This window comes from Mchenga conophoros, linkage group LG7 (genome assembly GCF_057382185.1).
Source record: "Mchenga conophoros isolate Kocher_MC1m ecotype Shallow Benthic linkage group LG7, M_conophoros_male_GT1.1, whole genome shotgun sequence".
Classification (NCBI taxonomy): Eukaryota; Metazoa; Chordata; class Actinopteri; order Cichliformes; family Cichlidae; genus Mchenga; species Mchenga conophoros.
The window spans coordinates 30,334,273-30,350,022 of NC_140532.1; the positions used below are offsets into that span (position 1 = coordinate 30,334,273).

At 40.6% G+C, this 15,750-nt stretch overlaps 1 protein-coding gene across 1 annotated transcript; it reads left to right on the top strand.

The window, feature by feature from the left end:
- The first annotated feature begins 715 nt into the window (after positions 1-715).
- Positions 716-5,462, top strand: LOC146570393 (single-strand DNA endonuclease ASTE1-like). Its single transcript, XM_085281175.1, has 4 exons — positions 716-1,900; positions 2,007-2,211; positions 4,153-4,318; positions 4,399-5,462. The coding sequence occupies exons 1-4, from the start codon at positions 716-718 to the stop codon at positions 4,517-4,519; spliced, it is 1,677 nt and encodes a 558-aa protein (XP_085137301.1). The 3' UTR covers positions 4,520-5,462.
- The last annotated feature ends 10,288 nt before the right edge of the window (positions 5,463-15,750 follow it).

The following is a 15,750-nucleotide window of genomic DNA, read 5'->3' on the forward strand; positions in this document are numbered from 1 at the left end:
GTTCCTCATCTATTTCTGCCTTTCTTTGTGTGACTGTTACTTTTATCTGAAAACACAGTCGTGTGTATTTCTACATCGCTATCTTTCTTTTAAAAAAAATAGTGTTTTTTCATGTATAACTTAGTAGCTCAGCTGTCGACTTGTTTGCAGCCTTGGTGGTTCGGGGTTATTATTAAGATCTTCTGACCACAGCTGTACAGTGTTTTTCTTTGCTTATGTTCTACATAAAAGATGATCAGAGTGATTACATTCATTGAAATAAAATTTGTATTATTATCTATTGATATTATATTAATATTGCATTTGTAACAGAAGTATCTCCACTTCTATTTCTCTCAATAATCAGAAGACAGTCCGAGGTAATGATTCTGTCTAACTTATCACTAACACCGTTTTTACTCTGTCATTTAAAAGTATGGGTGAATGCTCTGACGGGTCGAGAACCAATTAATTGTTTCACAAAAAGCCAGGGCACCTGAGTTTACTTGAAATCAAATCAAATCAAATGAAATAAAACAGAAGACCACGACATGAAGATAAAAGAAATGAAACCAAAGAGTAACATAGGTATGTTAGATTAGTCAGAACAGGTGTGACTGGTTCTGTCAGTGTGGGCGTGTACCTGTATGATGTTCTAGCAGGTGTGTAAATATCTGCAGACACAGAGGCATTAGCACAATAATCACTGCTCACCTTCACAACACTTTAAGGAATCATGGAGGTTTCAACCTTAAAGAAAATGATAGATGATTTGTGTCTCTATGAAGAGGTTAACATAGAAAAAACAGGTCTCATCATTGATGGTGCAGCTCTGTACTATTCTTTGTATTATACGTCTGATCCAAAGCTGGACCAGCGCTGTGGAGGAGATTATCCTGGATTCAAAGATGAGGTCTGTAACTTCTTTAAGACTCTGCAGGACTGTGAAGTCACTCCGTATGTCTTCCTGGATGGAGGCTCAGGGCCTGAGAAGCGTGAACATCTTGTGTCTCGTCTAAAACATAAACTGGAAAAAGCAAAGACAGTAGCAGAGACTGAGCCTGACGCTGCACCACAAGGATGTAACGTCTTACCACCTCTGGTAAAAGATGTCTTCATAGAAATCTTGAAGGAGAAAGACATCATGTTTGAACAGTGTTTAGGAGAGGCAGACCCTGTAATTGTTTCTGCTGCAAATCAGAAACAATGTGCTGTGCTGTCCATTGATAAGGATTTTTACATCTTTGATTTGTGCAAAGGTTTCCTTCATCTTGACAACTTTGAGTGGAAAAGCAAAGAGGATGAAAAAATTCCTGCTAAGCTCTACACACGTTCAAAGTTTTGTGAGCATTTTAAATTGGACCCTGCTCTCATGCCAGTCTTTGCTTCAATAGCAGGAAATGATTATTCAAGATTAAAAGACAATGGTACCTTTGCAAATGAATCATCTTCATCTGGTGAGTACAGCATTAAAAGACTGGATGGTATACTCAGGTTTTTAAGTAAAGTGAATCTGCATGGTTTGAACGACTCACAGAAGAGAGAACGTGCTCTGAGTCAAGCTTTAAATCATGTTGGTAAAAAAGAGAACCAAACTTTCAAACTCTCCATTCAAAAGTATGTTCAACCAGAAAAAAAATGTCTTGAGTTGCCGACATGGGTGAGTAAAAAAGTTGAGAGTGGAGAAATCACCACTTTCGTCATAAGTGTTTTAGATCAGAAGACTATTCTGCTGCCTGCTCTTGTGGAGGACTTTTCACAGCGCAGTAGTTACACAGCTGCTTACCCCATCAGACAGTACTTCTATGGACTGTTAACTGGAGGTCAGATGTGCACTGAATATGACAGGGATAGAGAAGAGATCAAAGACAAGCGTGTCCCATCCATAGGGAAACAACTGCAACTAGAGCATCTGCATAAGGTACTGAGGTTAATCAATAAATATGTGTTTAATTACTCTGACAGGTCATAGATGTGTTTCCGTGGTACACGTGAGCATCTTGTCTGTGTGGTACCTCTCTGTGCAGGCTCCTGAGGGTTTGCGTCGCAGAGTGTTTGAAGAAGCTCTGCAGGTTCAGACTTCAGCCTTAGAAAACATCCCCGACCAGCTGAAGCTGCCAGTCTGTGTGACTGTTTTCTGGTTCAAGAGGCTACAACACCACCCAAAACCTGAAACTGTCCACTGCCTCCACGCCCTCCTGTTGGGGTTTGTGTTTGACCAACATGGTCCAGGTAAGTCTTACTTGATACAATGATGGATATTTACAATGAAATGCATAGTTACATGTAGGGCTGCTCGATTATGGCAAAAATGATAATCACGATTATTTTCACTGAAATTGAGATCTCGATTATTTGACGATATTTATTTAACAATAAGAATGTATTGAATAGTGACTTTGAAGATTGTCAAAAAATAATATAAAATAGTGTGCAAATACTGATAACAGTGCAAATGTTTGCAATATAAAAAATAAATGAAAAATGTAAACATCTATGTTTAGTGAACTTTGCAGTGTTGCTCTGTGGTGCAGCTACGACACTGTAGCAAAGTTTACACACTATGTCTACTTGATCCACGTCTGACTCCGCGAACCCATAATGTTTCCACACCACTGAAGTTTTTTTTACCTCTCTTTTCAACCAGCAGCAGTCACTCTCCTCTCCGAATAATAATGGATTGGATTTATATAGCGCTTTTTCAAGGCACCCAAAGCGCTTTACAATGCCATTATTCATTCACTCTCACATTCACACACTGGTGGAGGTAAGCTACGGTTGTAGCCACAGCTGCCCTGGGGCAGACTGACAGAAGCAAGGCTGCCATATCGTGCCATCGGCCCCTCTGGCCATCACCAGTAGGCGGTAGGGTAAAGTGTCTTGCCCAAGGACACAACGACCAGGACAGAGAGCCCGGGGATCGAACCGGCAACCTTCCAGTTACAAATGCACTTCCCAACCCCCTGAGCCACGGTCGTCCCAAATAACTTCCGCTTAGCTTTCCGAGCTTCCCTCGGGTCCTCTTAATCAACGGTCCCCAACCCCCGGGCCTCGGACCGGTCCATGAGTCGTTTGGTACCGGGCCACGAGAGTTGAGGCTCAGGTGTGAAATGTGTGATTTTCAGGGTTTTTATCGGTTTTTGGCATTATTTTGTTATTGTTTTTATCGTTTACTCGGTTTTCCTTGGTCTTTTCACGTGTGTTATGAATAAATTTACCGGTACCGGTACTAGTTTTATTTTGTTGTATTTATCCGCGACACCTTAAAGGCCGGTCCATGAAAATATTGTCGGGCATAAACCGGTCCGTGGCACAAAAAAGGTTGGGGACCGCTGCTCTAAATGACTGAACAGCAGGTCATCTAACAGCTGCTCCTCAGCTTCCTGTTTGTGTGACATCATCATGCTCTCGTTGTTTCAAACAGGAACCGTGTGGCTGATGGCGTCATCAATCTCACACAACGCTGGTAAGGTGTTGGAGAGATTATGCACCACTTTATGTGATCTCATGGCAGTGAAGCCATAAACCAACATCAAAAAGCCGCAACAACACCTCACTCTCATTGGTTGCTCTGTGAGTGATGTCATGAACAGAGAAAGAGGTTCTGATCTAGACCACTAGTTGGTAAACCTCATCATGTGATAAAAGGAAAGCTAATGAGCTGCTGCTAACTGACTGCTGTCATAAAAGAGGCATCGCTATTCAATAAACAATAATCAGTGATTAATTAATTGTTGTGACACGTGTTCAAAATGCAGAGAGGTGCGCTCGATTTGCCACAGGGAGCAGCGCGAGAGTAAAGCACGAGGGAGGGGCTAATAATAGATAATAATGAAAGCCCAGATTGTAATCGAGATTAAAATTCGATTAATTGAGTAGCCCTAGCTACATGTCACTTTATTAGGAACACCTGTGACAGCTCTGCCATTCTGATGAAATTTCTACAGTTTCAGCTCCATAAATCTGATTATTCTGTTTATTATTCACAGTCAGCTGTCAGCAGGTTAGTCTCTCTGAAAGCAGTCAGCAGATGGACTGTAGTCAGACATCCTGTAGTCAGAGTTTGTGTGACAGCAGCAGCACTGATGCTTCCACATCAGCCTGAACAAGAAGACAAACTGCTGCTGGTCTCTGGTTCTGTGTCACTGAAACTTTGTCTTATTTTGTCTGTAGAGGACGAGTTTGAGAGGAAGATGAAAGCTTTAAAGGATGCAGCTATCAGGAGGAAATGGCAGCCCCGTGTGGCTCATGCTTTCAGCCAATGGCTGTGCTGCATGAGGCAGAGCCTCCACCTGAACCAGCTGCTGTGTTCCCCTCTACCAGAACCTCAGTGTGCCCGGTAAACACCAGACCAATGATGCGCTCCACAGATGTGTAACACACTTCATCAACTTTAACTGAGATTTTCTGCTTTGTCAGGCTTTACTGTGGACCTCTTCTTCATCGGCTGGCAGATGAAGACACGATTGAAGAAGTACAGAAAACACTGAGAGGAGAAAAGAAGGAATTGTATGAGAACCTAAAGACTGTTTGTCATTAACTTTTTGGAAAGGGATCCTGTGTCCTTTTCCCCTTTTACTTTATTTTTACTGCATCCTCTGTATGCTCTTTTTTTAAAAGATCTTCAGATGTGACATGAAGCCATACTGAAAACAGATGATAATTATACAGGTCAAATAGTTTATATTTAAATTTAATTTTTTGTTCTTTATTTTTTCTGCACGATTGAATGAAGTGTTTGAAGTAGAGGATTTAGCGGTACAACTAAGGGTCAAAGGTCATTTTATTTCTATATGTTGGTAAATCTGTTTTTTTTCTCGGTATAAGCTAAACTCAAGAAAACGTAAAACAGTTCAAGACAGTAAAAAGTAGCTCTTTTCAACAATTTGTCTCTAATAATGACTGAACACAAAAGCCAAGAACAGAATAGTATCACAACACTGTCATCATAAAAACAAGAAAGATGAACACGAATCAAAAACCCAAAGCCCTCAAAACAGGACGAGTGTGTGATTAAATCTGTGAGAATTTCATTTTCCCCACCAGCACTGATCTGATCTGATTTTATATTCATGTTTGTTCATAAATAATATTCATGAGCCTGAACTTTTTGTCGCTCAGTGATGCAGCTCTGAGTCAGACACAGCAGTTACAACCAAAAATGATCAGAGTTCATTCATATTCATGAATTTGAGCACTGATGATCCACGAGTTATATTTTAACTCTTCATTTATAAAAGTAATTCTTTAACATTTGCCTTAAACTTGTCCTCTCTGTTTCTCCTGCTGCAGCTGGTGATCTTTAAATGTTGGGACTGTTGATTCGTTCTATCCCTGCAAATTACTATATGACTTATTTCTAAGTGATTCTTGTTCCTACGCTGCACGGCTACACCTGATCTTAGGGTTCCTCCACCTACCAAATCCCACTTTAACCCCTGCTGATAAACAATCTTAGGCTATTGTGTCCAAGCAACATCAAGAATTTAAGAACCTGTGTGCAGAAACAGAGTAACGAAAAATATGTGATGTGTTAAGTGTATACAGTGGGGAAAAAAAGTATTTAGTCAGCCACCGATTGTGCAAGTTCCCCCACCTAAAATGATGACAGAGGTCAGTAATTTGCACCAGAGGTACACTTCAACTGTGAGAGACAGAATGTGAAAAAAAAATCCATGAATCCACATGGTAGGATTTGTAAAGAATTTATTCGTAAATCAGGGTGGAAAATAAGTATTTGGTCAATAACAAAAATACAACTCAATACTTTGTAACATAACCTTTGTTGGCAATAACAGAGGTCAAACGTTTACTATAGGTCTTTACCAGGTTTGCACACACAGTAGCTGGTATTTTGGCCCATTCCTCCATGCAGATCTTCTCGAGAGCAGTGATGTTTTGGGGCTGTCGCCGAGCAACATGGACTTCCAACTCCCGCCACAGATTTTCTATGGGGTTGAGGTCTGGAGACTGGCTAGGCCACTCCAGGACTTTCAAATGCTTCTTACGGAGCCACTCCTTTGTTGCCCGGGCGGTGTGTTTTGGATCATTGTCATGTTGGAAGACCCAGCCTCGTTTCATCTTCAAAGTTCACTGATGGAAGGAGGTTTTGGCTCAAAATCTCACGATACATGGCCCCATTCATTCTGTCCTTAACACGGATCAGTCGTCCTGTCCCCTTGGCAGAAAAACAGCCCCATAGCATGATGTTTCCACCCCCATGCTTCACAGTAGGTATGGTGTTCTTGGGATGCAACTCAGTATTCTTCTTCCTCCAAACACGACGAGTTGAGTTTATACCAAAACGTTCTACTTTGGTTTCATCTGACCACATGACATTCTCCCAATCCTCTGCTGTATCATCCATGTGCTCTCTGGCAAACTTCAGACGGGCCTGGACATGCACTGGCTTCAGCAGCGGAACACGTCTGGCACTGCGGGATTTGATTCCCTGCCGTTGTAGTGTGTTACTGATGGTGACCTTTGTTACTTTGGTCCCAGCTCTCTGCAGGTCATTCACCAGGTCCCCCCGTGTGGTTCTGGGATCTTTGCTCACCGTTCTCATGATCATTTTGACCCCACGGGATGAGATCTTGCGTGGAGCCCCAGATCGAGGGAGATTATCAGTGGTCTTGTATGTCTTCCATTTTCTGATGATTGCTCCCACAGTTGATTTTTTCACACCAAGCTGCTTGCCTATTGTAGATTCACTCTTCCCAGTCTGGTGCAGGTCTACAATACTTTTCCTGGTGTCCTTCGAAAGCTCTTTAGTCTTGGCTGTGGCGGAGTTTGGAGTCTGACTGTTTGAGGCTGTGGACAGGTGTCTTTTATACAGATGATGAGTTCAAACAGGTGCCATTCATACAGGTAACGAGTGGGGGACAGAAAAGCTTCTTACAGAAGACGTTACAGGTCTGTGAGAGCCAGAGATTTTCCTTGTTTGAGGTGACCAAATACTTATTTTCCACCCTGATTTACGAATAAATTCTTTACAAATCCTACCATGTGAATTCATGGATTTTTTTTTCACATTCTGTCTCTCACAGTTGAAGTGTACCTCTGGTGCAAATTACTGACCTCTGTCATCATTTTAAGTGGGGGAACTTGCACAATCGGTGGCTGACTAAATACTTTTTTGCCCCACTGTATGGTGCATATGTGTTATTTACAAAATCAGACACTGGGTATTAGTGAAATCTCGTGGACACTTAAAGACACTATACAGAATAGTTTAACAGTGTTAAACAAGTAATTATTAAAGTAATTAATGAAGCCAAATTAAAGAAAAAAATTTAAACTGTAACCAGACCTGTGAAGGCACAAGGGATGAACCATAGTTCTGTGATGCAAGTAAACATACTTGTACCGACTGACTATAATCTCTTTTTTTATTACTGATGTATTCATGCGTCCACAGCATCACTCAGCCGCAATGAAAGAAGGCTATGAGGCTGCATGTGTGTTTGCATTATGGATGAATAATTAATGTGGTTTTATTGTTTTGTATGATTATATTCAGAATAAAGAACTAACCCTTTACTTAAACATGCAAAGCAGTTTATCACTGCACACCTCATTCAGCCAGGCTCTGCTCTCTCGTCTTCAGCTTGTTCAGAATGCTGCAGCCCGACTCTTGACAGGCACACGTAAACGTGACCATAATTTCCCAGTCTTGGCTCGTTCACACTGGCTTCCAGTACGTTCTAGAACTGATTTTAAGATTTTATTGCTTGTTTTTAAGTCTCTAAATGGATTAGCTCCTCGTGCCTCTCTGATCTGTTAACTAAAAATACTCCAAACAGAACTCTTAAGTTAGCTGATCAGTTGCTTCTGATTATTTCCTAGAAGCAGACTGAAACACAGAGGAGACCGGGCCTTTGTGATTGCTGCACCTAAACTTTGGAACGGTGTGCCTCTTCGAATTAAGATCTCTCCAACACTGAACATTTTTAAATCCCGTCTGAAAACACGTCTTTACTCCCTAGCTTTTAATTGTTTTGTTTTTGTTTTTTCTGTGTTTGTTTTACTTTTTTACTTTGTACAGCACTTTGGTCAACCTGTTGCTATTAAATTCTTACAAAGAAACTGATTGGTTTATTAATCCATTCATACAGTTCTATATTTCAGAGTGTTTTGACCTAAAATTCACACACTCATCCTCCAGTAGGTGCACTGGGGGGAACTCGGGTTTCAGTATTTCACCCAAGGACACTAAAACACACAGAGTAGAGCAACCGGGGAACAAACCACGACTTCCTGTACAGCAAATGTAGATTTGCACATATGAACAGGATGTTTTTAGTCTGCAATAGCTGATTTTTCTTTCCTCAGAGAAACAGACATGAATCAGTGAGGAGGGTGGAGGATTAGGTGAGACTCTGGGTCATGTGATTTAACAGAAAATCTGAAACAGGTGCAAGCAGTTTTGTCTTTTCAGACCTGAACACTCAAAGGCTTCCACAGATCAGGGTGAACAGGTTGAAGCTGTTCTTTGGAGCACACGGTCACCTGGATACCTGACCTCACTGCTTAAACAATAGCAAAGTTGTAGGTTAATGTGTTTATGGCATCAGAGGTTTAAGTAACCTTCCTGGTTTTTCCAGGAAGGTTGTTTCAGACTCTGTTGTTAGAGAGCAGCACAACACAACAATTAATCTATTAGTTTTTGTTTGTGGACTTGAAATTCCCTCCTTATTTTCAGTATGTTTTAAACACACCTCTCACTTTTTCACATTTTGCCATGTGTTGAGCTAGAAAATGTATAAAACTCAAATACAACATATGGCTGCAAGCTTCATCCAGAAAAACTCCCTTTTAACAGGAAGAAACTTCCAGCATGAGGCAGCAAAGAGATGCTGAGGAGAGGAGAGCAGGGAGAGGATGGACAGACTGTTTTCACTTCTTGAAAGATTAGTTCCAAAATAAGAAATGTGTTTATTTGAATATATTTGTTACGTTGTTAGTAAACTCGGAAAATTCTAACAGATAGCTGATCCTTATAATACAGTTGAATAACTATTAAAAAACAGATAATGTAATATTTCTGTACAGGTTGCAGTCATTATGATGAACATGCTGTTGAAAGCTCTGCTCCTCTCGGTGATAATACACCTTCTCTTTTCTCTTTGTATAAAAAGACATTAAAAGTCAGTTTAATCTCCTAATTCACTGTTTAAAAATCCAAATCACACCAGATAATAAAGAAAAATGAATGGTCCAGTCTTGGTTCATGTACCAGTGAGACATTAAACTTCAGTAAAACTGCAGTTACGTAACTTTAATCTGAGCCAACCCGATTTGCTCAGTTGTAAATAAAACAGCGAACTAAATGTGACCCGACAGACAGAACCTGAATGAATTAAGTCCAGTGTTTAACCACTGAGAGCTAAAACTCAGGTGAGGTTTCAAAGCTGTGTGCCAGTGATTAGCTAAAAACAATAAAATGAGACAGATACGAGAGAGCAGTATACGGCGTGCCAAACACACAGGCGCAATCATGTTTAGCAAGCAAACTCTCAAGGAAATGGTTGTTAACTTCAGGAAGAGCTCAACGACTCACACCCCACTGCACATCAACGGATCTGCTGTTGAGATGGCCAACAGTGTGAAGTTCCTGGGTGTGCACATATCAGATGACCTCTCCTGGAACCTGAACACCACCACCATCATGAACAAAGCCCAACAACGTCTTCACTTTCTTAGAAAACTGAAGAAGGACAGTCTCCCTCCTGCCATCCTCATTTTACCAGGCAAGCATTGAGAGTAGAGCTGGGCGATAGAACAATAACGATATGTGTTGCGATAGAACTTTTTCTCGATAGAAAAATTAAACTATCGCGATAGACCTCGCCGCTCTTGTCCTCTTAAAAAAAAAAAAAAGGTGCGTCACGTCACGTGACTTGATACGTACAGCACAAGTGCCAAGCCGCACGTGTGTATTTGTTTGGGAAGCAGCCAGCCACCGTACCGCCCGGGTAATGGAGGAAATGAGTGTGCCGACTAGAAAAATCAACCGAGCGTGACCGAAGAGAAAACAGATGATGGTTCCAATGCCGGAGAGATTGTCGAACGGAAGAGCCATAGAAGTTCCGTAGTGTGAAGGTATTTCGGCTATTTCAAGTCTGACAAAAAACAGAGTAGCGTGCACTGTAAATTGTGCCGAAAGCAAGTCTGGACATACAATAAACTGGTGCATGCGCTACGTCCACACGTACCCGGGTATTTTTGAAAACGCAGATTTTTCTATGCGTTTGCACCTTTCGTCCACACGTAAACGGCGTTTTTGCTCACTGAAAACGAAGATTTTTAAAAACTCCGGCCAGGGTGGATATTTTCAAAAACTCAGTTTTTGCATTTATGTGTGGACTAGGAAAACTGAGAAAACGCAGCGTCAAAGGTGTGCACATTTTTTGACGTCACACTGTGCGCCACGTTATTGTTTCGGTGAAATGAATTTCTACAATACTGTTACTGTTAATTCTACTCTCTGCAGTGTTTAAATGCTTACATATACACACAGTTACTGTCCCTCCACACATACGACTCGGTTCTGCTTCTATGCCCCAGCTTTGTTTACTTTTTCCCACCGAGGCTTCTAGACTTCTGATTGGCCAACATTTCTGCACGGTTAGGAATCTAGCGCCACCTGCTGCTTTGGCATGTTCATAGCAGCGTTTTCCTTCATTTCTGCCTTTATGTGTGGACGGGATTATTTTTTAAAACGAAAACGGAAAATCTCCGTTTTCAAAAATACCCGTGTACGTGTGGACGTAGCCTCAGTCTCTGACTGGAAGCGCTAATTCGTCATTCGGCTTTTGTCAGACTAAAGTAACTGTTAAAACTGTTTGAAAAGCTCAGCTATACAACAAGGAGAGATTGAGAATTTCCTTTTAGTTCTCAGTTTATTTGATATTGACAAAAGTTAGTCAATTTTGTCTGTTCTTCTGTAAAACAAACTAAGATTTATTTTTAGAATTAATATTTTGTTTCTAAGTGGAATTGACAATTTAGTCTGTTTCGTTTGTTCTATTTTGAAACTTAAACGCTTTAGCGGCTGCCTTTTGTGTAGTTTGCAATATTTGCCTTTATTTATCTGAAAAAGTCTCATGTTCCTTAAGTACATCTACCCTGTTGAACTTATTATGGGAAACAAATATTTAAATAAAAACACGCTGCTGATTATTTCACATTTTACTTGTGAGCACATTTAAATCTTACAAATATAGTGATATCGTTATCGCCTGAAATGAAAAAAACATATCGTGATATGAAAAAATCTTATATCGCCCAGCTCTAATTGAGAGTGTCCTCTGCTGCTACATCACTATCTGGTACGGGAACTGCACCTTTGCTGAAAAGAAGTCTCTGCAGCAGATAGTGAGGACAGCAGAGAGGATCATTGGAGGCCTCTCCCACCCATCTCCCAACTCGACGACAGACACATCATCCGACGTGCGAACAGCATAGTGAAGGAAACTTTCCACCCCTCACATGAAGTGTTCTCCCTCCTTCCATCTGGCAGACAGTTTTGCAGCATCAAAAATGTAACGACTACACACTGTAAGAGCTTTTACCCTCAAGCAGTCTGAGCCCTCAACTGACTACCACCAAAGGACTGATATACACAAACACTTTTACAAACACCTTACAATACTCACCAAAAGACTCAAAAACAAGACAAACATCCACAAATCTTCTGCAAACTGGACCTGGGAACAACATGCTTATTTGCACACTCAGTCACATAGTTACTGAACACCAGTGTTGGGTAAGTTACTTTAAATTAGTAACTTAGTTACATTACTAGTTACTTCTATCAAAAGTAACTCAGTTACTTCAAGTTACTTGTTACTTTCAAAGTAACTAGTTACTAGGGAAAGTAACTTTGCTTTTACTCAGAATTCTCTTGTTAATGTGTTGCTTCCATAACTTTGCCAGTCTTCTAGCTTGCTTACTTGCCACAAGTGCACTGTGCCACCTACCAATAAAGAAAAAAAATGTGCACATTTCCACGAGAGAAATGCCACGCCTGGACCGTCATTGACGCTGCCATGATTCTAGCCTATGTCACAGCGTCACGTGCGCTTTTTACATCCAACACAAAAACTGCAGTCGTGGTGCTTTCAATTGTACTCAGAACTCGGAAATTCTGACTTCCGAATAGGAAGATGTAGGTAACACCAGACTGCAGATGAGCTGCATACAGGGCTGGACTGGGACAGAAAGTTGGCCCGGGCATTTTGACTAGAGACCGGCCCACCATTATAGGAAAAATCATAAAGCCTTTGAATGAAAATAAACACAGTGATGTACGCTGTTTTGATGGTATATATGCATCAATCTATCAATCGTTTGTTGTAAGATTCAGATAATTATTTTTTAAAAGCTAGACATTTTAAATGAGAATAAGAAAGAAAAGTATTTCTTTGTGCCCCCTCTCCCTGTTAATGCCCTACCTGGCCCCCCTGGCAACACTTTGCTAGATCCGCACCTGCACAGTTACCAGCTGTCAGCTACCTAAAAAAGGATCCTGGGGTTATTTGTCTCTCAGAAACAGTTCATAACTTCCCTTCAACTCATTCGTGTCACCTAAAAGGTAAACCTGTTTCTCCATCACCTGTTCAGCTCTGATGATCCAGTAAGGACATCTCCTGGTTTCATCTTCATGTTTCCCTCTCACCAGATAACCAAACCATATCATGACCAGCAGGTTTACAGCTGTGGCTCCAGCAAACATCAGTTGATAGTAGAAATTAATATTAAATAAATTCTAACAACAGCTGATCACGTTTAAAGGCGCTGCTGTTGTTTAACGTGACATCCGCTGGTTTCCTCTTTCTGGTGCAAAGTGGGCGATAAACAAACAAGAGAGCCGATCAGCTGATCATTGATCAGTTTCATGATTGAAGTAGAAACAGGAGAGGGAGGGGGGAGAATGAAAGAAGAAGAGGCAGCTGTGCAGCAAAGACACAGAATAACTCCAGCTTTGTGTCTTTTCCATTGTAGCTGAATTACGGGACAAACTGTTCCTTTTCACCTCAATAAGAAACGCGTAATATTTTCTCTGAATACCAGACGATTCTGTTTTTTACAGGACGGTTGGCAACTCTAATAATTAACCTCATGAACAAAATAAAGTTCAACATCATTAACTTCATAGCACCACCCAGCTGTATAGAAACTCCGTCATGCTAGCTAGCACGCAGTAGGGAAAAAGTCAGAATAACGAAAATAAACTCCACCTAAACTTGGTTCATATCTGACCCAGAGAGACTGCAGGTCATAACTTCTTACTTGAAGTTCAGTTCACACTTGGACCGGCGGCCGCCTCGGGTCTCTTTTCCTTCTGCGTCCCTTTTCCTTCATCCACCTGCTGGCCTCCACCACTTGCTAATGTTACTGAATCTGTGGAAGCTCCGCGATAGCCACCACACGAAGTAACGAGTAACGACCCTATCTAAATCCCAGTAACGACTAACGCGTTCCTGATTTTGGCATAGTAACTAGTTACTGTGCTCGTTACCACAATAATAACGTAGTTACTGTAACGCGTTACTTAATAACGTGTTAGTCCCAACACTGCTGAACACATCTTCATAATGCTATATTGCACATTTTGCATCTTGCACATGTCTTTGTCCTGTCTTGTCTACAATATCCTGACTTATTACTTGAACCTGGTATTCAATACCTACTGAACAATCCACTTCATATTGTCTCTGTCCTGTCTTTGTGTATTGTACACAGATATAGTTAGTAATAGTAACTTTTTTTTAGCTCTTAATGTTACCCAAATTTAGCGAGTTATTATTTATTTGTAATTTCTAGTTTTATATATTTTATGGCCTGGTAAATGGTAAATGGCCTGTATTTGTATAGCGCTTTTCTAGTCCCTAAGGACCCCAAAGCGCTTTACATATCCAGTCATCCACACATTCACACACTGGTGATGGCAAGCTACATTGTAGCCACAGCCGCCCTGGGGCGCACTGACAGAGGCGAGGCTGCCGGACACTGGCGCCACTGGGCCCTCTGACCACCACCAGTAGGCAACGGGTGAAGTGTCTTGTCCAAGGACACAACGACCGAGACTGTCCAAGCCGGGGCTCGAACCGGCAACCTTCCGATTACAAGGCGAACTCCCAACTCTTGAGCCACGATTGCCCCCCTTTATATTCTTATAAATGAACCATGGGGGGCTTGGGGTGAAACAGCATTTCGGTATGCTGCATACTGTGTGTATTGTTGTACTCACAATAAAGACCTTGAATCTTCAACCTCGATATGCTGTGCAGACACTGTAGACCCTCTAAACTAAGTTTGTGGGATGTGATCTTTCAATAAATGCAGACCAAACTGTTGTTGTTTGTTTACTTACACAGCATGTCTTGTAGAATTAACTGGAGTCACCAGCAACAGGATAGTGCAGTCATACCTCAAGTCTAATAACAGAAGACAGGAAAAGATCAATGAAGAAACAACTTCCCCAAACCAAAGCACAAATAAAACAAAAAGTAAAACAGGCTGAACTAAAGTATGATTAAAGTTCAGCCTGATTAATATAAATGTCACTGACAGTTGCTAATGTATTGGAAAACCAAAATCCTTACCACTCACTTGATGTCTTTCTGTCCAACAGCTCTTTTTCTAGACTTGTAAGGGTTTGATGTAATGGCAGGAGTGCTGGTCCCGAGCCTCAAAGACAGTAAGAAGCAAGCAGAGGGAGAAAAAACAGAAAATTATTTAGAAGCTGATTTGATCCTTAATGGCTGTGCAGTCATTATAACTTAAAACACAGAAGGTCAATGCAGACCTCAGGCAAACAAATTAGACTAACACATATAGTATTAAAAGCACCATCTACTACTGTGTCTGAATGAGAGGTATTGACACTGTCAGTTTAGGCTTATGTGCTTTAAAAAAGACTGACTAATTTAAATGTAATCATTACATGCTTGTTAAAGATAACTTCCAGCATATAAAGTTTCTAATAAGCACAGTGACCAGATAAAACATGTGGGAGTGTTTATATGTAAAAAAAAAAAAAAAGCAACCCAAAAATGTTTCTTATCATTCAGCTGTGGAATTTAACTTAATTCTTTAGAAGGACAAGCTACATTACTTTATTTTCCACTATGAAAATAAGTGGAAACTTATTTTAACCATTTAGACTTTAACCATTTAACAGGCCACTAATCTGGATTATAGCTTTCACAACAAAACTTGTTTTTAAACACATTTTTAACCAAATAAATACTATTGTTATTATTATTATTTCAAATGTAATAAAACAGAAAAGTCGGTTAAATATAAAAGCAGTTTGCTTATGTTGTTAAAGAAAGGCTAGATTTGACATTAATAGATGCCACACATGTTCAAAAGCTGACACAAAGCATTAAAATAAATACAGGGGTAAAGAATTTACAGTTCATATGTTATAAAGGTTTGTATGGATTGAAAACAAGGCCCCAGCCCCAACAGATACACCTTCCAAAAAAAAGCTGTGGGGTTAAATTTTAAGTAACATCCATGTGCAGAGCAGGGCGGCCATTTTGTGCGCGTAGGGGATAAGTTGTGAGATCATTTGTGTACTCCAGTTTCCAGGGAGAGCTGAGACATTGCTGTGAAATATAAGTGTTTATAAGATAATGCATGTAACATTTCAGCAGGTTTTATTTCTCTGGAGCATTTTTGTTTTTTTGTTTTTTTCTGTTAATTTGCCACATTTCATCTTTTGCTGCTAACGTCCATATTCTTGTTTTTAGACAGAAG

Bases quoted from the DNA above. Each gene is read 5' to 3' on its own strand.
- LOC146570393 (XM_085281175.1), top strand. From the start codon at position 716: ATGGAGGTTTCAACCTTAAAGAAAATGATAGATGATTTGTGTCTCTAT. The intron at 1,901-2,006 runs GTACTGAGGTTA...CTCTCTGTGCAG, and splicing joins AACTAGAGCATCTGCATAAG to GCTCCTGAGGGTTTGCGTCG. The intron at 4,319-4,398 runs GTAAACACCAGA...CTGCTTTGTCAG, and splicing joins CCAGAACCTCAGTGTGCCCG to GCTTTACTGTGGACCTCTTC.